This window comes from Drosophila suzukii, chromosome 3, assembly GCF_043229965.1.
Source record: "Drosophila suzukii chromosome 3, CBGP_Dsuzu_IsoJpt1.0, whole genome shotgun sequence".
NCBI lineage: Eukaryota > Metazoa > Arthropoda > Insecta > Diptera > Drosophilidae > Drosophila > Drosophila suzukii.
This window is the reverse complement of record NC_092082.1, coordinates 68,935,075-68,946,812: the sequence shown is the minus strand read 5'-3', so window position 1 is coordinate 68,946,812 and position 11,738 is coordinate 68,935,075. Positions and strand designations below refer to the sequence as shown.

The 11,738-nt window shown below is 37.6% G+C and overlaps 2 protein-coding genes across 4 annotated transcripts in view; one reads left to right on the top strand and one right to left on the bottom strand.

The window, feature by feature from the left end:
• Positions 1-3,909: 3,909 nt before the first annotated feature.
• Positions 3,910-5,388, bottom strand: LOC108015572 (uncharacterized). Its single transcript, XM_036816819.3, has 4 exons — positions 4,889-5,388; positions 4,474-4,831; positions 4,293-4,406; positions 3,910-4,228 (listed from the first exon to the last, which is right to left on the bottom strand). The coding sequence occupies exons 1-4, from the start codon at positions 4,960-4,962 to the stop codon at positions 4,043-4,045; spliced, it is 732 nt and encodes a 243-aa protein (XP_036672714.3). The 5' UTR covers positions 4,963-5,388; the 3' UTR covers positions 3,910-4,042.
• A 4,438-nt stretch (positions 5,389-9,826) lies between these two features.
• The window catches only part of bnl (fibroblast growth factor branchless), a 45,707-nt gene continuing 43,795 nt past the window's right edge, over positions 9,827-11,738 (top strand). For 2 of the 3 annotated variants that reach the window (XM_036816800.3, XM_036816803.3), the window contains exon 1: positions 9,827-10,380. The gene's annotated coding sequence lies outside the window, so the exon portion shown is untranslated. The remainder of the gene's footprint in view (positions 10,381-11,738) is intronic. The other variant, XM_036816801.3, reaches the window with a different exon arrangement.

The window sequence follows — 11,738 nt, the reverse complement described above, 5'->3', positions numbered from 1 at the left end:
GTTGTTCAAAAAATTTCAGTTAGCGCCAGGCCTGAGGGTTCTTTAATAATTCATGCGGTGGTTTCCCTTTGCTGGTTAATTAGTCTGGCATTTAAAGTGTTTTCGAGGGAACTGGAAGTGCACAAGGAAAAATATCTCCAAAAAGCACCTTAGTTTAAAAATATGTGGGTATTAACACATAGTAATTACAATTCTGATTATAATGTTTCTGATAGTACCTATAAAATTTGGTATGCCTAATAAAATGAAAAATTCAAGAACACTTAATGTCATTGTATTTTTTTTTCTCCGTGATCCGAAGATTCCGTCGATGCCTATCCGATTTGGGTTCGGTCTGGGGTCTAAAGGCCGTGCGATTAGGTAATATTTTTTCAAGGGGGTTGGCTTGCCACAGAGCGCATTCTTTGGGTTTGCCGCATCATTTAACGGTAAAGTTGAAATTGATATACGAGCCAACCTCCAAAAACAAAAATCCCGGAGATCCCAGATTCGAAGTCAGATTTTTGGTTTCGCTGGAATCTGGTTGATGATATCACTGGCTGATCAAATAAAAAGTTCAATGTCAATGCTTGATGGGCGGCTCAATCAGTTTAAGAACACTTTGTGTCAGGTGAGAGAAAGGGGCCCACCTGTTGTGCCGGTTCACTCGAAGTTCATTGAGTTGTAATTAAAAAAAATAAACACAGAACAGAACTGAACCCCAAATAATGGAATAATACAGAGATTTTAAAGGGGATGGGGACCACACGCAATCCGTTTCACGAGGCGCTGCCTGTCACACATAAATCTCAATGGCACATGCGGGACTTTCGGGGGGATCGCAACTTCTGTGGACCCGATGCTTCACCTCCGGAAAAGAAGAAAAAAGGGTGCCAAGGGGTCTTGGCCAAGGATGCTGGCCAAGCCGGTTTGCGGGCATATGCCATATAGCAAGTTCGTAGGCCCCTCTAACATGGTGATTTATGAGAGCCCAGGAAACCGGGCAACCTGGAAATCAGGCAACTGGCCAACTGGCAGCGGTCACAAATAGAAGCCGCTCCAATTACATCACTCAAACTACAGTTAAGGTGACCAAAAAACACTCCCCGAGGAACTGGAACTCCGCGCGGCTGTCACATTAGGCCGCTATAATCAGACAGAGATCCAAGTTTATCGCCGTACAAGATCTCCGCAGGATTACCAGTCTAGACTTGGGATCTTCCCCGATCTTCGATCGCACTCTCTCTCTCTTTGTCTCTTTGTGATCTTGGCTGTGTTAACGGTCCATCTGTTGGCCGCCACCGGCCGGTTTGGCCAACTTTACGAGCGGCGCTAGATGATGCTTCCTAACCCATCCAAAATATCAAAATAAAGTGAATCTAAAACAGGAGAAATGTGCACTACTAAAATTTTAGAGGTCCTAACATGTTTAAATTATTATCTGAAAATATCCTACTCTTTTAAAAAAAATATTTGCAGTGAGGTTTATAAAATTTGTTTCAATTTCCATATTTTTTAAAGCATCTAAAAGGTATCATTTCTGAAAATTATCTGTTATATAAAACCGTTTTTGTAAAGGGGTAGTGAATTTTCCAATTTATAGAAACTTCGCCAATGAATCCAAATTTATAAAACTCAAGATCATGTACAATATAAAAAGTATTGTAAGTTTTGGAACTTTTGAAAAGCACACATTTCTTCAAATCTAAAAATGATTTTTTCTTTAAGAATTTTAAGTAACTCAATGAAGCTTCTAGTATATAGGAGTTTAAAAGCTATCCTTACCATAAAAATAAAATTGTTGGCCATGATAATTGATTGTTTTTTCGTGTTAAAATGTTTACCTATTCATTAATGATTTCAAGGTTTTTTTTCTAAGTGCATACAATGCAAGAGAACTTCTCAATGCTCTTTCCTTGTCTCTGCTTTGATTAAGTTCTGATAACGACGTGTATAGGATGGGGGACTTAGAGAGTAACCCGACTCTGGCCACCAACTTTGGGCCTCAACGAGTCTTTGTCTTTCCTTTAATTTTATTAATTGTTATTGCCGCAAAGTTACATAAATTTCTCTCATACATGGCAATAGATAGCCGTTCCACTGATTTGGTTAATAGCCGCGATATCGATATCGATTTCGTTGGCAGGCACAGTAAAGATTGCTCACATAAATGTAGATTCTGGAAGAAAGCGATCTATTGAGTGTCTCCGACATTCTTATGAGACAGCTTGACTGATTGTGGGAGAGACGGTGGAAGAATCTCTTCCAGCAGCCCAAAGACAAGAAGCTTTTGGAAATTTGAATTCAGTAAGATAAGATGGAAAGGTTGTTTTTTAAAAAGGTGGATAGATATTAAGGAAATCTGAGTGACCATCTCCATAATGGTTCTACAGGGTTTAGTAAATAGAATATTTTATTTTATCATAGATTTGATCATCTTAATGCTCAAGTATTTAATAAGATTTTCTTCGGAGTGAGACAAGGAAATACACTACTTTTTATTTCACCTAATTTTAATCAATTTTACAAAGTAAGTATAGTGCTTAGTGTTATATTTAATCTTCAATGCTTTCCGTAACTTAAGTCTAATATTACCATCTCTACAACGATCCATTGGGTCTAACTTTTTCATTTATTATAGATTTCTACTTAGTTCGTGTTGTTTCTATCTGAAATGGTCTTTATGCTCAACTAATTAATACGATTTTCTTCGGAATGGGACAAGGAGATTCATTACTTTTTATTACACCTAATTTTTTTTTTTCAGATACAGTAATCAATGCTTTCCGTAATTTAAGTCTTGTAATACGCGTCAGAACAGAAAATTCCTGTTTTCGGTAATTTAAAGGTAACACCCCTAGACCTGTTCCAAAAATAGTATTAATTTCTTCCCCAAACCACCCCAATTCCATTACCAAGTTCAGGGTCCCTCGTGTGCCTAAGGTGCCCTTCACTTGGGCCCAGACCAGATGATAACATCAATTGCTCAACACTTCCCCAGCCGAACCCAATTAAAATCAGGCAGCAAATTTATTAAATTGCCATCGATGGCTGCCAAATTAAAATGTCAACGGTTTGCCGAAACCCAAACCAGAGGGCGGGGCCAGGAGGTGGGCTCAAAAAAGTGTCATAAACTTGTTTGACAGATTTCCTTTGATTCATGGAACCCATAAATAAAGCTCGCCAAATCTCTGGGCGTGGCCCAAGAGCCGAAAGCCCGAAAAAAACTGCAGGGAAATCAAAGTCAATGCGAACGATGCATAAATATTTTGGCAAGCCAAATGAGATTCATTTGCCTGTCATCGTCATGTGGTAAGCACCCGCGCCAAGGAATGCAGAGCATAACCACTCCGATTCCGATCTCGATCCCAATCCCGATCCCGATCCCGGCCAGATCTGATCTGCCGACGACCATTGCATGTGTCGCCCCCATAATTCTTCACCGATTCGGGCCACTTGATGATGACATTCATTGCCTCGGTGGAAGGCGCCATCCAATTGACTCATGAATCTTTTGCTTACCACAATCGAAAAGGGGAAACTACACCATGGTTACAAAAACCAACAATCCAAGCACCTGCCTCCAATATAGAGTACGAATTTAGTGCCCAACTTGCAGATCATAAGTTCTAACTGGTTCTTCGCGGTGATTCCATCTATCAGCAAAGTCCTGAAGAGACTTCTTTATGTGGCTAGCCACACCTTGTAAACGAAGTGGCCACTAAATTCAAAGTGCAATGGCAAAAAGAAAATAGTTTATATCAGCGAAGTGCACTCCAATGAAACTGCATAAGAGCATTTGATCTTGAGATTATGATTTACTATATAATTTGTATAGTTGACATTTTACTTAAAACCTAAATCCTGTTCCTAATTGCATTTTAATTTTTAAAAAATTAAAGATTACAAATATAATGTGTTAAAGATGAATTCTAAAGATGTTTTTTATTTGCTTTGGATTGTTACTTAGCTAGAACCTTTTTTTTAGTGTATAAAGGCATAGCCTAGATGGAGTTTATGGTGCCCATTGATTCATAAGTTTTTGTAGGATTTCCAAGTTATTCTATTCCATAGACTGGCTTGCGTATATTTCGGAAACGGAAGCGACCCTGAGGAGATAGTCCACCAAGGCATTGTTGATTTGCTGAAAAAAGTAGCGGATGTCGATCAATTCCATGGCGGCCGAGGTGGTTATGTAATTGGGCCCATGACCATAACTGCAAATGGCCAAATCAGCCTGTTTGCAAAGCTAAGGGGTAGAATATATGGATAAATTAATGTATTCTTGTCCTTAACTATGGGTAATTCACTACCTTTTTAAAGGCCTGCCCAAAGTAACACATGAGCAGCACGATTGGTGGATCGTATTCCTCGTCATCGTACAACCCCAACAGCGAATGGCAAAGGACCGAGGATCCGCAGCCCATCTGTATGATATTTGGGATTGAAATATGCTATTGGAATTTCTAAAATACAATATTATATATAACTGACCTGCATACTGGCTGCCACAAGAGTGGGCCAGCACCTCTGCCACCAACCGCCCCACTGAACTTGAAAAACTTGGCGAGCATTCAACATCAGCGGGCGATTTTGGAGACGCCGGCGATTTAGCAGATCTTTTGAAGGGGCTGGATCATAACTCAAAGGAATCGGTACGGGGAATTTTCCACAGGTGAAATACTCCTTTAGTTCGGATGAGGTAATAACACTCTCTTTGCTTTCTTCGTTGCTGGGAAAGTGATTCCTTCGCGAAAGATGCGGCCCTCGTTTGTTCTTTACTATCCTGCGACGGCGTTTTTCCAATTTTTTGAGAGGATTATTAGCTGGCCATTTGGATGTTCTAGTAGGCCTTTAAGGAAATAAAAAACTTAAGATTGCTTCAAAAATGTAATATAAAATTAGTTACTTCTCAGGTCCAAAGCAACGTCGCAATCCATGATACACATTGTCCATAACAATAAACAATTCCAGTACTGGCATTTTGATACAAAGCTACACTACAAATTTTGTCTTTAAAATTTAAGTGTGTCTTTCCAAGTCGAGAGATGTTTAGGAGCCCAAAACGAGCGGTAAAAATTTAGATTCATTAGTTTCCCACCATTTTTAGAACTGTCAAGTGTCAACGCCTGCCAAGAATAATAGATCTGCCACAAACGGGACATTTTCTTTGGTCAACTGGTTTTGAGTTTTCTTTGGTTATTCCGTCCTGTAATGTGTTATCCGCATGATAAGGGGTTCTCCACAGCTGAAATGCGATTGCCATTACGGGCAGATAGAATTTGTAGTAGAAAAACACCAGGATGGGATAGAAAAATGGCAGTGACAGGCACAGGAGGCACATGTTGACGTCTGGTGTTTTTATTTTTTTAACGTCATCTATTTCCGTGTGCGGCGGGAACTATGATTAATTTCTGTTCCGATAGATCTGCGTGGAGACTCAAGGCCCACTCGGATAGTGCACTCATAATTTATGGCGGCAGTGGCTGCCATCATAATTAGCATTGCAATCTAAATCAAAATATTTACAAATCAATTATTGTGATTAGCGACCGCCGCCGCAACTTCCACCATAATCGATCACCCAGCTGGTGCATTTATCGCTCAGGTCTCCATTCTATAATCCATACCCCCAATCGACTTGGTGGCGACGACAGCATTTCACAGTAATCATAATTTGCATTGCTCTTAACCCGTTGTAAGATATATATATATATTCTTAAGATATATTGTGACAGAAAAAGTCTGTATATCGATCAAGATCGGTTCGTTAATCTATTACTCAGCATGTAATGTTTAATTATTTATTTATTTTACAATTAACAACTTGAGAAACGGTTTATCAATCAATTTCTCTAATTATTTATTTATTTAATTTCTGCTGAGACCATTAGTAGCCATGTTATTTATAAAGTATGCAGTTTGACCTATTTTTATATGATAAATTAAAAGCATTGAAGAGTATAAAAAATATTCCTTAAAAAAGCTTGGTTTGAAAATTGATTTAAAAAAAATGTCTTCCGTTTTCAGGATTAAAAAATTGTCGTTTATTTTTTTGTTGTTAAACTTATTAGTTTCTGTTAAAAAATATTAACAAAAGGTCGATCGATTGGAAAAAATTACGAAACATCTGCGGAAAATTTAAATTTTTCGAAGGTTTTTGCAAGTTTATTAGTTATTATTTTTTTGAAAAATAATAATGATTTCCTAAACTTTATAATTACCCCCACATAATATATCTTTTTCTAGCTGGGGGTTAACATGTTATCGTGTCAGCAGACGACTTGTAGCTGGCCACTCGCCTAAAGACAAAAGACAGCCTTTGGCGACACAATCAGTTCGAGATTTGTTTTTAATTGATTCGAATCGATTCGATTCGAATTGAATTGACTTTCTGTCAGTCTGTGTGTCGGCTGCTGGCTGAATGTTCGTCGCCATTTGCTGACAGGCGGCTATTACAATTTTATTAACATAAATTATTGCGTCCAGATCGATCCACTCGCGATATAAGTCGCCTACAACTAATGGAAGCTAAATGGTTGTTAATGGAATTCCTCACCAAAATATTGTATCGAGCGAATGTGCGAATCGCCAATCAACGATCTGCTATCAATTAATACTCATATCACCATATCATATCAGCGAAATAACTTGGGATCTTATTCAACTGAGGAATCATGTTGGCTGACAGTGGACATGACAATATATATTCTGTAATTGAATATCGCACTGATACTGATGGCAATCTAAATACGATTCTGTCTGTGATCTCTGAACATGGGAAAGCCGCCAACCTTGGGACGAATCGCCTGCGCGTTTTTAATCGCTAGGGAAACGCGTGCGATCGCCGCAAGGTGTAAAAGACTGGAAGTCAGGTTTACGAAGATCCCTCAAGCGGTGGGGGTTACCCAGAACCAGCTGCTATAGATTGGGCTATTTAAACACCTTAACGGGCTTCACTTGCCACATTTTCGGTCGGCCACGGTTTTTAATTAATCTAACATCTTGCCCCTGGAACTTATATACTTGTAAGGCTTACGCGGAAAAAGGGTCAGAGGTCGTTGAGGCGAGCACATTAGGCAGGAACACTCGACCGACGGGTTAATTAAGTCATTAGCCCGAAAATGTCCTGCTGCTGCCGCTGCTCCTGCGCATAATTAATCATTTTAATTGTCTGACTGCATACCGAAGGATAATGGGGAAAGCAGTGAAGAAATTTAGAAAGAGCAGAGGGCAGATCGACATTCAAAAGGTTGCTTTGGAAAACCGCGGGGGAGTTTGCCCTGTCTTGGGTTATTTATAAGCATAGGGATATTTGGCATGTGCTCCTCGTTTCACAGGCGTCAAATTCTCAGGCACAAAATGTTGTCATTCCGCTTAATTGAGTTAATTGTTTTGGGGGCAGCCCTTTTTGTGGCCTGGCGAAATCACTTAGAGCACTTACCAGCAAGCGTTTCAAAATAAATTTTAAGTTCAAAGTTTTCCTAATTAGGGAAAGGAAGGGTCTAAGCTCAGAGTTGTTTTGGCAAATAATAAAAATATAGGTTATATATAGAGAAGGGACTTAGGGATATGTTACTTAAAACCCTTAATATTAAATCATTCGATCACCTTTTTTTTCAATTGTTGATGCTTACATCTTATAATCTGCATAAAATATTATATAAAATATAAGGCCCTTAAATAATAAAACATGGTTTTCTTTGAACGTATAAAGCAATTATGGTAAATCCAAAAACTGATTATAAATTTGATTATTTTTCTAGCAAATATGGTCTAAAATCCACCTCATCGATTATAAATATTAATTTTGGTACTTGTAAACCTAGATAGCGCCACTTAATAATATTTTATGATACCTACAAAAAAGGGTTCATTCTCGAAACTGATATTTCATATCAACAAAGTTTACATTGCAACGTGAATACAGTCCAGGTATGTATATACTATACGACTGAGCTAATCAGTAGCCGACCTGTGGTTCCCACCTGCAACGCCCACCTCATGACGCGGTCATCAAGAATGACGTTGGCGACTCCCCCGGAATATTTCTGCAATTTCTATAGTTCCTCAGACACTGTCAAGTTCATTGTTCACACAAATATATATTGTGAATACCATGTGATATTTTTTCTAATCTCCATCTAAAAAGATAAGATAAATTGTATTCAAAGAAGTTTGCGCATTTCTGCTTTGACTTTCGATTGACGTGGGCTGTATTTTCTGGCTAAATGTTGTTTTGCAAATTTTGGTCAACATCTAAAATTAGCTGTAGGTTCCAGTAACCAGAAATACATTTAGTGATTTATTAATAAGTTCATTGCAGCGATAGGAAAATAAGCTGGTCAAAGTTTAGAGCTTATCAATGTGATGATAATCGACTTTATTACGAAATGGCTCTCCCACGCGACTGATTCACAGCCGTATTTACCTCCATAATAAAGGGCATTGTGTGACGTCTATCGGTGCACTTCGGGCTGTTAGTTATATGGTATTTGTGCAAATCAACGCTACCTGGCGAAATACGAAAAAAAACACTGGAAAATGTCTACGCGCCGAAAAGCACAAACGCCACCCAGCCACCAAAAACAATCCGCACAAATACAATCGGGAAAAAAAGCAACTGCAATCGCCCCGCTCACACTGTCAGTTGGCAAAACAGCACGTGATGGGGATCTATCATTGGGGTTATTGATTTGGCAGTGCGGAATATCACCAAATCCGAATTTAAATTAGCATGCCTTCTTATAAATTTGATCTTATTTATTAAACATGGGACTTGGTAAGTTTCCAAGGCTGGATAATTAGATGGACTGATATTTCTTTTAACTATAAAAAAAAGTTGCTTAAGTCCAGTTATGCAACATATAGCCTACCTTCGAGCGCCAATTTTATAAGTTCTAACAAATGTTTTCCTAGAAAGCCGAGGCCTGCAGTTATTAGAGTTTATCAATAACATTTTCTGAGCAGAAAAAATATTTGGCTTGATTTGCTTAGCTTAAATACAGTTTTGGTATCTTTAAAGGAATAAAGGAAAGGAATGGATACTTAAAGGGATTAAAAAATGTTAATTGTTCCATTATTCTTATGGTACAATAAATTTTAAACTATTTAATTTCGAAAATCGAATTTCCATTGGAAAATTTAACTTTTTTATTGCTGTTAGTTTAGTAAAAATGTTGTAAAATTATTTGGGGAAATATTCTTAAATCAATTATACCTATTTCGTATCCCGTTCTTTATATTTTATCTACAAATAATGATTATTTTCGATATATTTCTTCTATATTTTTTTAAATAAAATAACAAACCATTTACTAAATAAAATAAGGAATTTTAAAAGAACCCCAAAATAAAAAAAAACTAAAAATAAACCTTATAAGTAAGGCCTGCATTAAATAACATATACTTAATTTTCTTCAACCATTTTCATATGTAAACTAATGTCAAAATGTATTAATGACAACATAATTTTATCAATGAACGATATCAGTTCGAGTCTTCTACAAAGTCTCTTATACTCGTAGTTTGGATGTTTTTGGGCTATTGCTAATAGATGAATCATATCTGATTCTATCGAATGACCACCATTTCATTGACCTCTGAGGCACTTTCGTCAGATCAGAAGGATGAACTGGGAATCACGGATATACCGGGCGATGGTACCCTTCCTATATGTAGTGCCGCAGTGGACCATTCTTTCACTTACCTGATTCGCCCACTACTCGCTCTCACTCACTCTCTCGCGCGCGTCCCGCCGCACTCTTTCTCCCTCGTTCGCTCCGCAGCAAACGTGCTCGGCTGAACTGAACTGAACGCACGAAGCGTCGCCTCATCGACAGGGTCTTTCAGTCTCTGACTAGCTCGCCTTGGGAACACACAGTGAGCGGAGCGTCCGCAGTCGCAGTAGCACTCGAAGTCCGCATCCGCAGCGTTTTCGAATACGTTTTTCAAACACATCCGTATCCTAACCAACCCAATCTGTCCCAATAGATCGCGTCCGTAATCGCGCCTTTTTGCCGTACTCGATGTTCCGGTCTTATGTGAAATCGTGTCCAAAGGAGTTCGAAACATTAATCTCATCGTATTGGAAATTGGAAACAGAAAAGTTCGTTTCGAAACCCAAGTATTGCTGGCCAAGAGAGTCGTTACAATTTAAAAAGGCCGCTAAAATCGTTTAATTTACGAGCAATTCGAGGAGCAGAATATATATATCAAAAGTATATATGGCTAGTGTTGTGTTAAAAAAAATAATATCAAAAAATGTATGAAAATGTTGAATTGCTGTTGCCATAAGTTTTAAAGTGTGCAAAGTGCAACTCTCTTTAAATCAACGAAAAATACAACTCGTCCAAAAAAAGAATCGTAAAACTGAAAAAAGCAAACAAACATAAAAATAAGGTGCGTAATTTGTTCTGTTTCAATGCTATTACATAAGTTCTTTTTTAGTAAGTTTGTTGTTGCTCGAAATATTTCTTCAAACGTTGCAAAATAATTCTGAGGCTTTTTGTCTTTAGTGCCATTGTTCCTAAGCCAACAATTAATAAAAGTATTTGGCCAAACGAAAAAAGAAATTATTTTTAAATATTACTAGAATAGTTGTTTGAAAAATTTGGAAATACTAAAATTCATAAATATATCCAGTTCTTTGTACTTTGGTCTTTCAAGCTTAAGCATTTTAATAAAATATATTTCGTGCTTTGAGTTTGTGGAATTGTGGCGAAATATTTGGTATTTTTTAAATAAATTGAAATCATTTTCCACTTGGCAGCGGGCCGAGAGATAAGTGTATTTAAATGTCCCATGAGGGAAAGTAATTAAATAACAAATTGTGTAAATACGAATTAAAATCATTTCAAATAAGCGAATAGCAAGCAAAGGCAAACGGTGAAAAAAAATGAATTTTCTATTAGTGGAATGCTAATTGACTTCAATTTAATTCAAATTTGATTAGATTTCCACACTCATGAAATATATTACTTAAGCAGTAATCTGAATGCATTTAGCTATAAACAAATTAAATGTGATTTACGGCTAAGTAGAAAACAAGTTTTTCCAAGTACTTTTCCGCCTTAATCTGCCCCAAATAAAAAATAAGTGAAAAACAAACAAAAAATGGCGAAAATATTTTTTTACAAAGTGGTGAAAGCAAACGAAACGACCTTAGGAGAACCTACTCTATAAAAGCGAAATTTATATAAATTTAATCACACACACTTTGTGATTATTTATAGTTTGGCGAAAAGCATCCACATTTGCGAATCTTTATCGCCGTCTGCAGATGTATCTGTATCTGTATCTGCGAATTGTGCGTATCTTTATTTGCAAACGCACGCAGGCGCTTTTAATCTCATTTCACAGAACTCTTTTCCTATAATTTCTTTTTTTTGTATTTTTTTTGTGTCTGCTCTGCGCGTGCAGTTTTTTGTCCTATAAATTGGTGGCGTCGACTATTATCTAACATTGTGCGCTATTATCTAAGCTGAGTTGTTGTTCTTGCTGTTGTTTTCTGTGGCGTATCTGTGTGTGCGAATTTGCGTGATTGTCGCGTCAAAAGGCACGCATGTGTGCGTCGGGTTCAACAACTGCTAATCACATGGCGGATCATAGTTTGCGAAATATGGGGATCGCGATAAAGAATATAGCTGAATGGATTGGAGAGAGATTGTGTGCTGAAGGTGATATCTTTCATAGTTAATGACAGCACCCAGTCCTTAACTCAAATCGGTTTATTTATAGAAACTATTAACTTTTTGGTA

What these genes read in the sequence shown, in the direction of transcription:
- LOC108015572 (XM_036816819.3), bottom strand. Translation starts at nt 4,962, where the DNA reads ATGCCAGTACTGGAATTGTTTATTGTTATGGACAATGTGTATCATGGA. An exon ending in CGTTGCTTTGGACCTGAGAA is followed by an intron (nt 4,832 to 4,888) that starts GTAACTAATTTT and finishes ATTTCCTTAAAG; the next exon opens with GCCTACTAGAACATCCAAAT. An exon ending in TTGGGCAGGCCTTTAAAAAG is followed by an intron (nt 4,229 to 4,292) that starts GTAGTGAATTAC and finishes TCTACCCCTTAG; the next exon opens with CTTTGCAAACAGGCTGATTT.